This window comes from Eubalaena glacialis, chromosome 19 (assembly GCF_028564815.1).
Source record: "Eubalaena glacialis isolate mEubGla1 chromosome 19, mEubGla1.1.hap2.+ XY, whole genome shotgun sequence".
NCBI classification, from domain to species: domain Eukaryota; kingdom Metazoa; phylum Chordata; class Mammalia; order Artiodactyla; family Balaenidae; genus Eubalaena; species Eubalaena glacialis.
This window is the reverse complement of record NC_083734.1, coordinates 18,207,123-18,224,677: the sequence shown is the minus strand read 5'-3', so window position 1 is coordinate 18,224,677 and position 17,555 is coordinate 18,207,123. Positions and strand designations below refer to the sequence as shown.

Sequence of the window (17,555 nt, the reverse complement as noted above, 5' to 3'; positions counted from 1 at the left end):
AAAATTAAAAAACTTTTGTGTATCAAAGGACATTATTGAGGAGGTGAAATGACAATCCACAGAATGAAAGAAAATATTTGCAAATCATATATCTGAAAAGGGATTAATATCCACAATATTTAAAGAACTCCTACAACTCAACACCACCACAAAAACACTGTGAGTGTACTCAACACCACTGAACTGTACACTTAAAAACAGTTAAAAGGGTAAATTTTTTGCTACTTCACCACAACATAAATAAGTAAATAAAAATTTAAAAGCTAAACTCATATTTCCTCTGAACCAACTCCCACTTTGGACTTCTCTTTGATCAGTCTCAAACACTATTCTGCATATCTCACCTCTAACCCTAATCTTTAGACTTTTCCTAATTGCCTAAAGAATAAAGTTTAAACCCAAACTGGCTCACAATGTCTTCCAGATTACTCACATCTGCTCTTCATCTTCACTTCTTGTAACTGCCTGTGTGAACCTTCCACTCTCTAGCTAACTTTTCTGAACATACTTTCAACAATTTTTATATCCATTTTCTTGATTACCCTGGCTTGAACAACACTCACTTTCTCTAATCTAAATTCCTTTCTTATTTCAAGTTCAGCTAAGGTTCCACACCTCTTCCATAAAACTTTCCTAACTATCCAAGCTTCACCTGAATTCTTACAGCACATATAGCCTGTATTATTATCCTAGTAAACAGGTACTCTTGATAAATAACTTTTTATCCATAAAGGAATAACGGGGACTTCCCTGGTGGCGCAGTGGTTAAGAATCCGCCTGCCAATGCAGGGGACACGGGTTCGATCCCTGGTCCGGGAAGATCCCACATGCCGCGGAGCAACTAAGCCCGTGCACTACAACTATTGAGCCTGTGCTCTAGAGCCCGCGAGCCACAACTACTGAGCCTGTGTGCCGCAACTACTGAAGCCCTTGCACCTAGAGCCCATGTTCCGCAACAAGAGAAGCCATCGCAATGAGAAGCCCACACACCGCAACAAAGAGTAGCCCCCGCTCACCGCAACTAGAGAAAGCCCGCGTGCAGGAACGAAGACCCAACGCAGCCAAATAAATAAATTAAATAAATAAATAAATTTATAAAAAAACTATGTTTAATACTGTCCTTTCTGGTAAAAGAATGCAACTACAGGATTATTTTAAATCTTTAATCAATGAGTGTTATCACTGATATCATATTTTTCCTCCAACTAAATCTATGTCCAAGTATGTCTCTGCTAAGGACAGGAAACAGAAAAACCTACAATGATGCAACTAGAAATGGTCACCTGAAATATCATGCTTACAGAATGCTAAGCTTAAAGTAATATACACCTTGAGTAAAATAAATTGCTTCATGGGAATTCCCTGGCGGTCCAGTGGTTAGGACTTGGTGCTTTCACTGCCGGGCCTGGATTCGATCCCTGGTCGGGGAACTAAGATCCTGCAAGCCGCACGGTGTGGCCAAATTAAAAAAAAAACAAAAAACAAAAACTGCTTCACATCTGGACATGATGGAAACAACTTTGCCCTCCTCACCTTATTCATGTTGTTTTCATCAACCACATCCTTGGATATATCCTGGATTATTTCTGGACACAAGATAAGGAGAATGATTTGTAGTGGCCAAACTGCCGCTTTACGTTTGGTGCTTTCAGCAAAACCATCCACTAGGTCAAACAGTTTTTCTGCACACTCTATGTGAAAAATATAAATATTAAATGATATAATTAGATGAGAAGAAAATCTCTGGCATTAAATTAAAAGCTGGTGCTATCCCAAAACCCAAAGGCCACATTTTTAAAAGATAAACTTGGAAGTTCACTTCACTCAGCAAATTCTTTCAATTCAAGCAATGTTGTATGGTCTATGTATTAGAAGAGGTTATATTGTCTATGTATTATAACAGCTATCTTGATCCATCCTAGAAAAGTCCAAATTTTAGAATGGCCAGACTTGTATTTAGTCTCAATGTGCAGGGCCTTATGCAAAGTGTGATGTATCCAAGAAACGAAGACTGAATAGCTTCTCAAAGGGAATTACCAAAGCTCTCCAGGAGTCTATTCTCCTTCTTGCAGTTGTGTCTTGAGAATTCCAAGTGGGGATATTCCTACTTTACACACATCTCTCTAAATACAAACTAAAGCCTCAGAGCACACACAGAAAAAAGGTGCTTCTCTATAACAAAGAGCCATCAGTATCCAATCTACAACTCTAATTAAAGATCAGAGCTTCATTTCAAACTTCCTTATCCATTTGCTCAAAGGAAAAAGGTTGAGGCTAATTTAGAAATATAAGAAAAAAGTAATATTTCCTATTTGACATAAGTTGAAAAGATTAAAAGCACCATAATAACAAAAATAACTTGGAAAATGATAGGTTTTTACCTCATAAGTAAGAGTTTAAAAGACAAAAACAAACAAACAAACAAACCAAACCAATCTCATCCTTACCAGCCATATCAGTCTGTGGAATCTGGTATAACTTTGTAAATTCATCTGGATAATTTTCTACCCAGTTCCAAAATGCCTACAAAAAACAAAACATATGTTTTTATGTCATATTTTCTTAATATAGTAAATAAAATAACATATGCCTCCAATTATATCACAAAATTCTAATTTCCTTCGGAAGAATATTGCAATGCAGTCTTCCTAAAAATTAATGTGAAATTATCACTCAAGTCATAACTCCTTGATTCAAAATACTGAAGACAGCAACACTTATAACCAAAAATTAACAAAACTTTAATATCAAAGAGGTTATTACTTACTTTTTCCAGGCTATTTATAACTGCTAACTGTGCAACTTTCTTTAGGGCTTTAAATTTAAATGCTGTTTCTGGAGGAAAAAAAAAAAGTTTTACAATTAACTCTAGTTTAATTAGTTAACACAAATACAATTCAGAGCTACTGGTAAAAACAACTTTCCTTTTAAATACAAACTTTTGTTCCAGTATTATTTATAAACAATGTAAAGGTAAAGATAATTAGTATAAGCCAAAACCTCACTGGTTATGTCCACTAAAGACCAAACTGAACCTTGAACTTCAAAGGTTGTTGTGAATTTTTTCCTTTGTTTTGTTTCTAATAATAACTACATTTTTAAAAAATGGATAAAATACACGGTCATTGTAGAAAATTCAAAAAATACACAGCAATCTAAGGGAAATTTAAAACATTATCTATGATTCTACCATTCAGAGACAATCACAGTTAACAGTTGGGTGAATTTTCTCCCTTCCCTTTTCCTATGCATGTATAAGACAAATACATTTACCATAACTGAACAAAACCTGTTCATATCAAACCTGTTCTTTACATTTCACATCATATCCCCAACTTTTTCCATATCATTAAAAATTCCTCATACATATATTTGATGGTTCTATATACAATAATAACTATTACTTGAACAATTACAACATGCCAGGTATTTTCAATCCAATATATTTAATTCTTTCAAAATGTTAATGCTTTCAGGTATAACAGATGAGCCAACTGTGTTTCTGAGGTTACAGATCTAATAAATGATTGAATTGGGCTTCAAAGCCATAGTCTTTTCAGTATGCTTTGATGTCTTTCAGAATATTTAAGTCACTGTATTAAGTCACTGGTTATTTAAATATTTTCCAATTGTTGGATATTTAAGATATTTCCAATACTGCACTATTATAAGTAACATTAATACTTTTATATCCAAGTCTTTTCCACATCCTGATTATTTCTTTAAGGCACATAAATACCTAGAAAAAGAACTGTCCAAAGAGATGAATATTTTTAAGCCTCTTGATAAATATTGCCAACCTGATTTTCAGAAGGGTTGGGCCAAAGGCCACTCCCACCAAGCAGCATATGAAAGTGCCCTTATCACATCCTTGCCATCATTAAATGTGTTCATTTCTTTTATTCTGCTAATTCGATTGTTCAAAGCAGTAGAATGCATTTTTAAAATAAGACTAAACATTTCTCCATATAAATATATTAGATATTTTAATTTCCTCTTCTATAAATGTATTGTCCACATTTATAAAAAGATTTATATCTGGAAAAGATGACCCTTCTATAAACTATATTACTGATAACAGTCTCTTGGCAGAGAACTCCCCATATGGACTTTTAATGAAGGGATGCAGGTACTTATCACAATTACATAAATATCTTTATAAGACAGAGATGTCTACAAGTTATAAAATTGTCTAAATAATCCTTTAAAAGTCACTTTTTTTCCTGGACTTGGAAATGAGCAACTTGCTCTCCAAGTCAGTTTTAAAACATACCCTTCCAACCTTCTTTGCTCTTGCTCTCCTTTGACTTCCAAACAATAGCATTACACTTCACAGTGCTCTTGAGTCTTTTTGCCTTCCTGTATTCATCAACTTTACCTTTATGACACTTTAAATGTGTTATACACAGTAGTCTATTCTCAATTCCAATGTATAAATATTTTAATACTCCAGTTCTACAAGTTTCTGACTGGGTACCCTACCAATACCTCAAACTCAATAGATCTAAAACTGAATTTATCATTTTCCTGGCCACCTTCTTCTCTGCTTTAACCAGGTTGCTCTGTAACACTTGGTGATACTTCCCTTTAACATCACATTCCTAAATTAATCACCAAAAGCTATGCAATGTATTCTACTTCCTAAATACCATATCAAATTGGTCCCCACCCTACCCCATTCCATCCAGACCTCCACTATCCTTATTTCTACCTCACGTTACTATATAACTAAGTCCCAGAAGTTCATGTAACTTTCTATCAAATCATCCTGCAAATTTCAAGCAAAGTGGCGTATCTAAAATAAAATACTGATCAAGGTAATTCCCACCCAAAAGCCTCTGCATCACTTCCCATGGCCACTAAAATAAAGCCTAATAACCCATAAGCAAAACAGTATAGCAGTTAGGTACTTTGGTTCTAGAGACAGACAGATGTGACCCTGCCACTCAATAGCTGTATGACCTTGTAAATGTTACTTAAGCCTCAGTTTCCTCATCAATATAGGGGATGATAATAATAATATCTGTTTCACAGGGTTACTGTGAGTATTGATGAAAAAAGCATGTGAACTGCATAGCGTGACATCTGGCACATACTGAAAATGCAACGAATGTTACTATGTTTTTATTAATATGATCTGACCTACTCTTGTACCTCTCTATATCTTGCTCTTTTCCTCTTAACATCTCCCACCCCCAAACCCACAGATACTTATTCTCTCACTTCATGCTCACTCTATTTAGCTTTGACACACTGCTTTGCAAATAATCTGATAATATATTTGTCTGATAAACCAGGCCATGAGCTCCAAAGGGAGAGATTCAATACTTTGTTAATCTTTGTAAGCCCAGCACTTAGCATGGTTCCTTACATACAGTTTCCCAACAAAAGCTGCTGAATCGAACTTAAAACACATTACTACTTTTACTATTCCATATTACAGGAAGTTTCCATTTCTTTCACCATTATCATGTAGAACCATCTTTTGCTGGTCTATTTAATATTAGCTTTATACTTAACATTTATCAGCATAAACTCTAAATTTATGATCATAAGGAAGCTGCATTCAATGGGGATAACTTACCACAATAAAAAGAAAGTAATTTATCCACACACTTAGTTTCTCTCATTTGTGCATCTCAATTAATTATTATGGATTAAACATTTCTAAGAAAACTGATCTTTTAAACAAACACCTATCCACAGGCACCCTGGACTAGATTTCCCAAATGTCACTGAACAGTTATGAAAAAAAATCACAAAACCCCACTTAATTTCTTAAATTTTATACAAAGATTAAATCTCTAAATATTACCATTCACTTCCTTAACTTTTCAATGTTTAATGATAAATATTAAAATCTTGACATTTCAACTGAATTGAGTGGTGGTTTATAATAATCTAAAATAATTGCTGCCCACTTGTCCGTATCTTGACATAATAACTAAAATGATCAATTTTTCCTTTATTAAAGTTACTGAAAAGTGATTTAATTGTTGCTTGGTTTTACAATGGTAACGATCTAAAATCACAAATTCTGAACAAGGTAATATAGCTGGAACACAGCCTTATAGTATTCCTCTATATAGATATAGCCTTTTTACATCTCTGGTGAATAGTTGTTGAGTTTAAAGCAAATGTTAAGAAAACTAAACATGGTATTTTGAAAATTACACACTGTAGAACTGTTGAGGTTTTCAAAGTTAGTATAACTAAATCTCCTTTTAGGTCAGACATTAAAAAACATTAGTGACAATTCCTATACCAATATACAAAGTAAAATAAAAATGAGTGTGAATCATATACTATAAGGTTCCACATTTAAATTAGCCAGGATCCAATATTACATAAAATTAAAACACAATTTTTGTGAAGTGAATTTAGGTATTTATACTCAGTTTATTAATAATACTCAATGATATTTGATTTATATTAACACATTCCTGCTTACCACAAAAATTCTCTCAATTCCTTCTGACAGTTTATTTCAATCAACATAATCACAGAAAGCACTTTCCAAAGCTTAAAAAACACACATTTTAGGCATTATAATATTCCCATGCGTGACTACTATTGACATGTTCTACAAGGAAGCAAAACTAACTTTTACTGAAAGAGTAAAAGACTTTGTAACGTTATAAAGTCAGTCAGTAAGTCAATAACAGAATTGAAAACAGAATGTCAAAAATGAGATTCCTGACTCAATTTCTCCTCTCATCGTAAGAGCACAATCTTCCGGTTCCACCTGCAATGAAACTTTTATATCCTGCTAAGCTATCTGCTTTTAGCACTACCAATAGCTAAACAAATAACTTCTATAACCTACTAGCTACCCTCAAGAGGTGAAATTCTAGAAAAATTAAATAACAGCATCCTCACATTCTCTTTATTAAAAGCAAAAATTGTAGTTGAACAAAACTTTCCATTGCCAAGACCTAAGATACTCATTTTCGCTAATGTATTGTTTTCAAAGGTTCAAAAATTACTGAACCATAAAGTATTACTGTCCATTTCTCAAGGACATTTGCACTATGAAATCCACTTTGATGTTCTAGCTCAACACAATTAGTATAATTAGTACATTCAACATACTGGTTTTTCACCCACAGTGATTAATTTCAGATATATCATACATTTAAACTTACCCTTCAGGAGTCGTTTTAATTTTGCACAATCCACATTGATATACTGTAACAATTCTATATCATGAACATCAACATTGTCTTCTGAACAAACAGTCAATTCCTGTAACCTGAAAAGTAAAAACCAAAAATAATTTATCAACTGAAGTCTTAGGATAGTCCGAAATTCTGAATTCAACAGACTCTTCTCACCCTAATGATGAGTTTATAAGAGAAAATACACATATAAAAATAAGAGAATAAATTTTTTTATGAAAATCTAAAGGAACATAACTAATTCAGGGGCTGTGATAAAAGAAACCGTGATAATCCAGTAAACTTCACAATGTACATCAAATCACCATGTTGTACAATATACAGAATTTAATATACAGAATTTTTATTAAAAAAAAAGGATCACAGCATGCTGATAACTGCTGAAGCACAGTAAGAGATAGTTGGGTATCTGAAATACTTTCTCTCTGCTATGTGTATTTAAAAATTTTTTCTATAATATAAAATTCAAATTTCAAATTATAAGTTAAAAAAAAGATAAATTTTATTAACCTCTATTCACATCAACTAGACTTCAGAAACATGAATGACATTTTATCTACATTCACAGGATACATTTACTTTGTATTAAAAAAATGAGTAAGCCTTTATTCACTGCGCTGTTCAGTCCGTACGTGTGCTTACGTGATTATTTAATTAGTGTCCCTCTCTCACAGAACTTAAGCTTGTAATGACAAAAATCCTTCTAAACCCCAAATTTCCCTCTTATTAAATATGAAGTTACCAAAAATGTAGAAAAATTTAGCACTTAACAAAAATATAGATGTTTAAACTGCTAAGAAATTCACTTAAGCCTAATAAATAAGAGGTTAAAGTTTTCTTCCTTTTTTTCACTAACAACCACAGAGGTCAGCTTTTCAAAAGTTGGTACTGCTAATCTATTGTTGTGTGCTTCCTAATGAAGCTTGCTTATTTCAATTAATAGATATCAAAAATGTAAGCAATAGAATGAAATTACTAACTCTCATAAATGCAGAGAGAGATGTGTGAAAAAGCACAAATAGTACAGGACCTTATTCAAAATATTAGCTCAAAGTATAACCATTTCAGTATAATTTAAAATTGACATTAATCATCACACTAAACCTTCAGTTGCTAAAAATGAAATCAATGCTATTTCTTCCTTCTCAAATTCCTCTTTCACTCACTTTAGCCCATAGATGTATAGCTAACATTAAAATTATTCTAAGCACTTACACTAATGTTCTTCTTATCATCAGGGTGAGAAAAGCTTAGCAGTTCACACTGGGAATGAGAAGGTCCTCAAAACTGATTTACATGCTACAAATTCCACAGCTGCTGCAAAGAGCCTAAAAATATGGAATATGACTCCTTAGGAAACACAACTTAATAAATCAGCAACACCAACTTTTGAAAAGCTAACTCTTGTGGTTGTTTGTGAGAAATGGAAGAAAAGTTTAATTCCTTTTATAGTCCAGTTTTTACCACAGGGAAGGAACATTTTGTGAATTTATAAGGCACAGAAATCAAATAAAGGGTAGTCTGGGCAAAAGAAATGAAGTGGAAAACCTATCACTAAAACATCTAGAAAAACTAGGTAAACTGAACAACAACAAAAAGATATTTTAAATGTATAGAAATAAAGCAAAACAAACACTATTTACCCACCCAAGTCCAGAAATGGAAAGGAAACTGAAAACCAGAGATGGTTTTGAAGGCATGATCTAGCCAACAAAAGAAGGGTGAGAGTCGGTTAGATTTTTTTTCTCTCCTTAACCTAGGGGTCTGGGGCTAAAAACATCCACGTGGGACTGGATACAAAGTCCTGTACCCTCATAATGCAGAGAGTAGAACCAAGGGCCTGCATAAAACATGGCTAGAAAGAGCTATGCACTTCCTTAAAAAAAGAAAGAGACACAGAAAGAGAGACAGAGACAGAGAAAAGAGAGGGAGGGGGGAAATCTACCAGCACAAGAAGTCTGTCTGCTCTGCCTAAGATTTGGGTAGGGGAAAAAGTCACCCAGGGCTGTCACCTTACAAGGGTTTGAGGCCCACATTTGTACTACCCATACAATCTGGGGCTGAGAAATTAACAAAAATATAGGTCCAGAACTGGGCACTTGGCAAAAGCAAACGCAAAACCATCACTAGGATACTCCCACACTCCCAGGCTACAAGAGATTCCCAAAGAAAATACAGACTGCACTAAAGATAAATTTGCAATCAAAGTTTACAAAACAGAGAGAAAAAATTCACTGTGAATGACAGTTGGCACATACCAACAAATGAGATTATTTAACAATCTTAAAGAGAATATATAATAAGTATGTTTTAAATAATTAGACATATAAGAAGAAATTTTAAACTATTAAAAACAATAAGAAACCATTTTAAAAAAAACAGCAGATTTGTAAAAGAATCAAATCGAACTTTCAAAGACATTGAGTCTTCTGCTTCTGGTATATGTCAAATTAGATATTTTTCAGGACTCTCCAACTACAAAACAATTAGATCCAGTGCATTGTATAATAATTCTGTGGAGAAAGCAGCTAATGCTCTACAAAAAAGAGTACCATGAGCCGCAGAACATGGTACACTTCAGCAGAATAAAAAAGTTATCTTATGATCTGTAACTCATATTATTCCCTTAAAGAAAAGCAAAGGACAGAAATATCAAAAGCTAATGTTAATCCTAAAAGAGAAACATCCATAGACAGGTAGAATGGTCAAGCACAACAAATTTTCATGATACTGATTCATCTAGTACATACGAAGTATAAATTCAATCTTCAGAAAGAACTGCCATTAGAGTTCCTTGCATATTTTGTCACCTAATGCTACGACAGCAGTGTCACAGGATAACCCCATTTAAATTAAACCATCATAATGGTCTTTTAGGTAAGTGACCCTCTAATAAGATCAGCTCCTATTTCTGGCACCAACTAAATGAAACAGCAAATGCAGTTGTCTGAAACATGAATTTCACAGATCCCATTTCTGAGCAGTCTGTCCCCTGAAAGCTAAAGAAACTGGCTTATTCTGGAGACATTTAACTTCTACTCTGCAAACAGTGAACTAGGTTCAGGAAATAACCAAAAGTTGTCTATTTTTACACGTGCCAATGCTGCAAAATAAAACCTTTGGTGACTAGAAGATTTTTAAGAGTTTTCAGAGGTGGCACATTTGCTGTGTTTTATTAAAGCAATTCATGTTTGGATAGACTAAAAAACATTTTACCCTTTTGATTATTTTCTACCTTCAATGTAAGATTATTTCAAACAGTAAGACTGGTCTAGTAGTTACCTAAACAAAGAAGGGGTTTGGTTTTGTTTTTTATCATTTTAATGCGTCCTATTACCTAGGTGTTTGCTACCTTGCTGCTTCAACCAGTGTACTATTTACTCAGAATATGAGATGTTAACACTCAAGAGATTTCATGAAGACATTGTTCTATTGTATAACCATTACCCTACATTATCAGTCATACTATAACATTAGATAAAATTTTAATTTTCTTTGCACCACAATTCTGATGAGAGGTTGGAAGAATACTGTTGCCCAGCATCACGATCAAAGAAATGCCATTTTTTATTAAAAAGACTGCAGGATTTTGAAGTTAGCCAATTCCGCCTAAAAACCACAGCACAAATTCTCAAACTATGATGTATGTTCTCATTCACATCTGTTGGAAAACAACATAAGAATGAACTAAGCTAATGGACGTCCACTGCTCACACAACAGACAAATCAAAGATGCAGGTGCCATTAAGCAAAGGAAATTGTTTTTCTTTATTCTGCGTTAGTCTTTGATCCACTGAATCACTAGGTGATTTACGTTATACTTCCTACTTGGTCTTAATTAGGCACCCATTTGACTCTACTTGCATGAGAAAGGCAAATCGTCTGCATGAAATTAAGATCCAGAGTTACCTGCTACCATCAGCTACAGTTCTATACCCATTTCTCCATCTCTAGCATTATCACAATGAATGATCACATGATGATTTCTAAGCATCAATAAAAGCTTAAATTATATTTATCATACAATTTTAAAGCACAGCAGTGGATATTATAAAAAGGATTTCATCAAAATGCGGCTAAAATAGCGGTACCAGGAAGCAGCCGGGCACAACAAAACAGACAGACTCTGAAGCCAGCCGGACTTCGAAGTTTTGGGTCCTCCGTCACTTGGCACAGCACCTTGATAACTTCTTTAGTATTAGTTTGCTTACCTATAAAATGGGGTATCACCTACATTTCAGGGATACTGTGAAGATCAAACAGCATAGCACATGCTGTAAATGCTCAACAAATGGGAGATTTCATACACTTAAAATACAGTTCACTTTCTAGAATTACTCATTTCCTTGTGCTTCCACATTGCTGGTTTGGTTTTTTGTTTTGTTTTGTTTTTTGATAACTTAGGAGCTTGTGATAAGGATCAGAGCGTTAAGATCATTAGAATTCTGACTACTCATCAATTATTCTGATTGACTAATTTCATTACAAGGAATAATACGTTAAAAAGCCAAACCCCAAATTTATACCTATCAATAGTATTTAAAAAAAAAAAAAAAAAGCCCGGTCATGGGTGACATTTTTTTCCTAAAATTTAGACTTTCAAGTTTATCATAGTACTCACATTTAACTGTACCCACCAATAACACAACATTACAAAATAAAAATTTCAAAGAAATCAATGCATAAAATTTCAACAGAAGCCCAGGTTAAACTCATTTCTGTCAACTTTTTACTTTTATGTAGACAAATTTTACATTACTTACAACATTCCTATGTAAATTTACACACTAACCTGGTAGAAATTCGACTAAAGACTGCATTGAAGTTGTTGCAGCTGAGAGAAAATAAAACCCCAGAGGCAGAATTCCGAAGTTCAGCTGCATGTTGGTTTCCCTCACGACAAGTGTGAAGAAAATGGCAGATTTCTGGCAGCAACTGTTTGACCAGCATCGTTTCATCTAACCTCATCGTGTCCTTTGGTTGCTAAAATAGAAATAATCACATAATTCTAAAACTTTCTTAAACTTACCTGTAAATATTTTCTATTATGGAAAATTTCAAACATACATAAGAGATGAAACAGAATAACAAACACCCATATACTCACATCACCTAGATTCCACAATTGTTAATATTTCATCATGTTTGCTTTATCTATCTACAATTAATTTAATAAAGAGGGTGGTTCCATCTTTCACTTCTTAATCACAAGAAAAGTCCAGGTACCCCCATCCATCCTCCTCAGCACCCCAATTTCTGCTTGTTCCCCTGTTCATCAAATCCCTTCCTAAGCCCTTCCCTTCCTGGGAATCCCTAGCTTATCGTGAGTCCTAAATAAACTTTACTCATATTCACTGGTGAGTGCACTGCGTCATCTGTCTCAACATCCAAATTAATTCCTGGGTGAGCAATCACATCTACCTTTGGGCAGACTGACCAAAACAGACAGATATTACTTATTACAAATAATTTTGTTTTGGTTTAACCATTTCAAAGTAAATTACAAACATCATTACTTCATTACTAACTTACTTCGGCATCTCTAAAATATAAGAAAATTCTCCAATATAACTTCAATGCAATCATCACACCAAGGAGAAATAAAAAATTCCCTTAGATCAGCTAATACCCAAACCGTATCCAAATTTCCCCAACTGCCCCCTAAATGTCTTTCATAGCTATTCTTGTTTTATTCAACCAGGATCCAAAAAAGGTTCACAGATTGCAGCATGATTGTAACATTCCTTTAGTCTCTTTATCCTAAAACTATTTCCCCCTCACACACCATATAGATCATTTTTATTTTCCATAACATTGACTTTTTTTAAGAAAATAGACCAGTTGCCTTACAAAATGTTGTATATTATTGACCTGATTATGTCTTAGTGGTGAAACTTGTTCTTCTAGTTGTTATATTTTCTGTTAAGCTGGAATCTAAATATAACAGTCTGATTAGATTCAAGTTAAACACTAGGCAAAATTCACTACAGTTCGTATTACATCACATCCGAAGTACATAATGCCAGGTGGTCTCTCTGTTAATGACACCAAGTTTGATAACTTTGGTGTTAACACTGAGGTTTCTACTTTGTAAAATAAATCTCTACAATTAACAAAACAGCCAATGGATAAGCTACCCTTAGTTGAAAATAGACTGTTCCACATCAGTATTTTACCTAACGGCTTTAGTATCCTTATATGAATGACAATTTTGATAATACCAAGCATGATGACAAAGAACAAATTTTTGTAAGTGTGCTATGATCAAATCTGTAATTGCATTCCAAAAGCTTTCAGATGCAAATACATTGAAATATTTGGACAGTAAATAAACAGATATCACAAAAACCTGCAAAATTTGAGTTACAATGCTCTTTCTTATTTATAGGCTAACCAGACAATACAGGTGTTGAAACCAACTCCAATTAATATACAAATAAAAATTATAGAAGTGTTCAATCTTTTGAATAATGGTCATATATACAGGATCAAAAATACTTAAGATTCCTCAAATTCTACAAAATTTTACTCATAAAATTTTGGTTTTAATCATGATATTGATAAGTATTTGTTCACTTTCATTTAGCTAGTTCAACTACTAATATGATAAATATGTACTATAGGGCTCAGTTCTTAAACTGTCTCAACTTACTTTGATCTAAAAAGGAAAATCAATAACCAGCAAGGACCTACTGTAAAAAAAAATTTTTTTAATAAAAAATAAAATAAATAAATAAGTAAAAAGGAAAATCAGGACACAACCATAAAGTCATTGAAGGCAATCCAGAAAAACACAGCTGTTCAATAATATGAATAGTATTATTTTTAATTATAAATTTAATTTAAAAATTTATACATTTTCAATAGAGCAGAGCAAGCTAATATATATTTTATGTATTATAAAAGCTGTACCATGCCCATTTAGTAGGGCTTCAATTAGGCTATCTCCAAAGAGTATCAAATTAAACAGGGATCAATGATATCAGTGATCATTACCCAAAATACCTTTACCACTACCTCTCAATTATAAATGTTAATGGAGAAAAGATGTAGAACTGAAGAGGCAATAAACCAGCCTACCCCCATTCAAACACGGGTGTCACTGATATATTGGCATCTACAATCAAAGTAATAAGACCACTACAAAGAATTGATTCAAGAGAAATTGAAAAATTGTCCACCTTCGAAATTCCATCATCCTATTTAACAGCTTTTTTGCTCTTTCACTCTACTTTACAAATGAACAGCCCATCACAAATTAATACATAGCACAAAGCTAAAACAGAACTAGCTCGTCCTCAATTTAAGCAGAAAATTTATAAGCACTGTCGCACAATTTTGGAATGTGGACAAGGGTCAATAAAAGAATTTAAAACATTATGCTTAGGTTTTGTGGCCTATAGTCTTAAATATTATACTTCTCTTCCCTAAGGATACATCATTGTGTGAATGTAATTATTTTTTCCAATTCCCTACCCTACCCCTTTTCCAACTCCCGACGCTACCCCTTCTTTAAACACTTTGACTGTTCTCTCTGATCAGTCTTCATATGTCAGAGTCCCTTCCCATGTAGTTTTACTAAAAAGAACAATTATAACATATGTGGAAGAGAGAAGCAATTCTGAATAAAAGCAAAAGATGGGTCAAAGGAAGAGAGATTATAATCTCAGAAGAAATAAGTTAACCCCAATACATATTGAATAGACAGATCTTTAAAATGTAGGTATTAAATTTATATATTTATGTAAACTCCTACCATTTTCCAGGAAGAATTAAAGCTACTGAAGTATAGAAGCACTATGGTTTATACAACAGAAACATTCTTGGGGACTTCCCTGGTGGTCCAGTGGTTAAGAATCCACCTTCCAATGCAGGAGACGCAGGTTCAATCCCTGGTCGGGGAACTAAGATCCCACATGCTGAGGGGCAACTAAGCCGATGCACCACAAATACTGAGCCTGCACGCCGCAACTACTGAGACCGCGCACACTGGAGCCCACGCACCACAACTAGAGAGAAGCCTGTGTACAACAACTAGAGAGAAGCCCGCCTGCGACAACTAGAGAAGGCCGCACGCCGCAATGAAGAGCCCGCGCACCGCAACGAAAGATCCCGCATGCTGCAACTAAGACCCGACGCAGCCAAATAAATAAATAACCAGAAATATTCTTGAAAAATTTCTAATTAAGTCATGGTTGAAAACTCTGAGATAACTATTTAGAGGAAACATGAGAAACAATTGTTTTGTACTCAACTACTCCTCCACATATCTATTTTATATGTTCATATTTACATAACAAGTGTTCTTAAGGTAGGATCTATCACAGTAATAGTAACAGTTTTAATTTTTTAAGTTCTCTTTTACATAGATTTGAAAAGTAAAATATAAAATCAGATTCACACAGGGGGAAACAAGATTCTCTTGGTCTTTAACATCACATTCTTTGACAGCTAAGCAATGCCACAGGCCTAACCAACTGGAGAAATTAGTTAAATGAAATAGTAACTTTTCCACAAAATTTTTTCTAGAAAACCTGAGAGAGAGAGAGATGTAACTCAAGCTTAACACTTTATAAGTAATCTTAATATCTATTTAATTTACAAAAGATGAGAATATAATTTTTTCTTGAAAACTTCTCTATGCTACCCAGTCAGCTCTGTTAACAAAATTCATTTTCGTACGTCTTAGACAGAAAGTCCATGCCTCTTCTTGTCCACACCTGTGCTTCAGTACATCAGATCATTCTCAAAACTGAATGCACAAAACCTGCCTATTCAAGAATAGATTTACTCACCCCAGCAAGACATTTTTCCAGTGTATCCAATATAATCAACTGAGAGAGATATAAATTTTTTTCAGCAGCTTCTCCAAATATTCTCTAAAAGAAAAGATATTCAGAACACTAAAAGTTGGTTATTACTCTCCACTACAAATCAGCACACATCTGAAAAGTGAGGGACTAAGGATCAAGAAAATCAGTAGATAAATCATTGTATCTCCCAGATTATACTATAATTAAATCTATTATTTCTGATTTTATCCTAATGCTCACACAAAATAAATTCTCAGGCAAACAATCTGCCATCAGCCTGCCACAGTAAAAGATACTCTGGTTTATACTTTAAAAATATGTAGTAAATGTACTTTGAAACAAACAGCATTAAAGAGAAGGTAACATTAGGAAAATCCCATGTTCTGTTATTTTTTAAGTAAAATTTAGATTTGAACAATATAGAAAAAAGTATGTAGGATTTAGATACACATATAGATCTTTACCAGAATCTTGAACTGAACATTTAACCACACTTTGATGCCACAAAATAATCAAAGCCTAACTCTTACAGCAACAAAATGCTGTAACACCAATTAAAGCGAGTTTTAAGCATTCACTATCTTTAAATCAAATACTACACTACTAACAGCAGACTATGGTTTCCACAATTCAGTTTACTCAATAAGCACTAAATGAATGCCAATATCTCAATACTGTTTTTGTTTTTAAAAGAAGGGTCCAAATACTAAAACATTTTCAATCTGAGAACATAGCCACTTATCTATAAAAGTAAAATCCTATCAGTATGACCCACACACTATGCAACAGAAGAGTTCCATAAAATATTAAATGTATTTCTGTAAGTCACTTTACATATTTATAAAAGGTCCTTTTTTCAGAAAATCTTAACTTTTTTCCATAAAGAGAAAATATGATTGCCCACTCCTCCAGTTTACCAATTTTGTAAGCCCGGGGTATCTTCCAATCAACTTTTTAAAAAGAAAACACACCAAAGATGATGTGACTATGAAAATGGTACTGATTTTCACAACCTACAACCAGAAATCAGTTTCACTGCTCAACGCAAACAGTATAAATTGTGGTTATAAGTGCTCAAAACAAGCAGAGCAGTTTGGAGTTAATCAAGAAATATCCAGATCAGTTGTTCTGAACTGAGTATGAAGGAGATTTTAGATAGAAATTGACACAGAGGAAAGAATCACCTGACAGCAAGAGGAGAAATAATATGTTCAAAGGTACAGAGAGAAAATAGTTGGAGTACCTTGAAGTCTAGGGAATGTAAACAGATTTTATAAAACAGGAAAAAAAGAGGCAATTATGAGCTTTTGACAGTGGAAATACTTGATGAAATAGGTATTTGAGGAAAACTGTTTCAACACAGGTTCTCTACCATGGAATCTGTCACAGGTTACAGGACGAAGGAAATAAAACAGCACCTTCACAAAAGCAATCTCACATTTTAGGACTACAAAGTCATATTTTATTTACCATCTACTTAGGATTGGGACAATCTGATATGTAAACATTCAAATGAGAAGCTAAGGAAAAGATTTTAATAGATTACTATGGTCAATTTAAATAT

At 33.7% G+C, this 17,555-nt stretch overlaps 1 protein-coding gene across 4 annotated transcripts in view; it reads right to left on the bottom strand.

Annotated features, from left to right (window-relative positions):
* Positions 1-17,555, bottom strand: part of NF1 (neurofibromin 1) — a 250,231-nt gene that overhangs the window by 171,225 nt on the left and 61,451 nt on the right. For 3 of the 4 annotated variants that reach the window (XM_061176469.1, XM_061176470.1, XM_061176471.1), the window contains exons 3-8: positions 15,974-16,057; positions 11,971-12,161; positions 7,146-7,252; positions 2,768-2,835; positions 2,448-2,523; positions 1,534-1,691 (exon numbers count right to left, since the gene is read on the bottom strand). In XM_061176469.1, coding sequence (XP_061032452.1) covers positions 1,534-1,691; positions 2,448-2,523; positions 2,768-2,835; positions 7,146-7,252; positions 11,971-12,161; positions 15,974-16,057 — 684 coding nt within the window. Of the gene's footprint in view, positions 1-1,533; positions 1,692-2,447; positions 2,524-2,767; positions 2,836-7,145; positions 7,253-11,970; positions 12,162-15,973; positions 16,058-17,555 lie in introns of those variants that run through there. The other variant, XM_061176468.1, reaches the window with a different exon arrangement.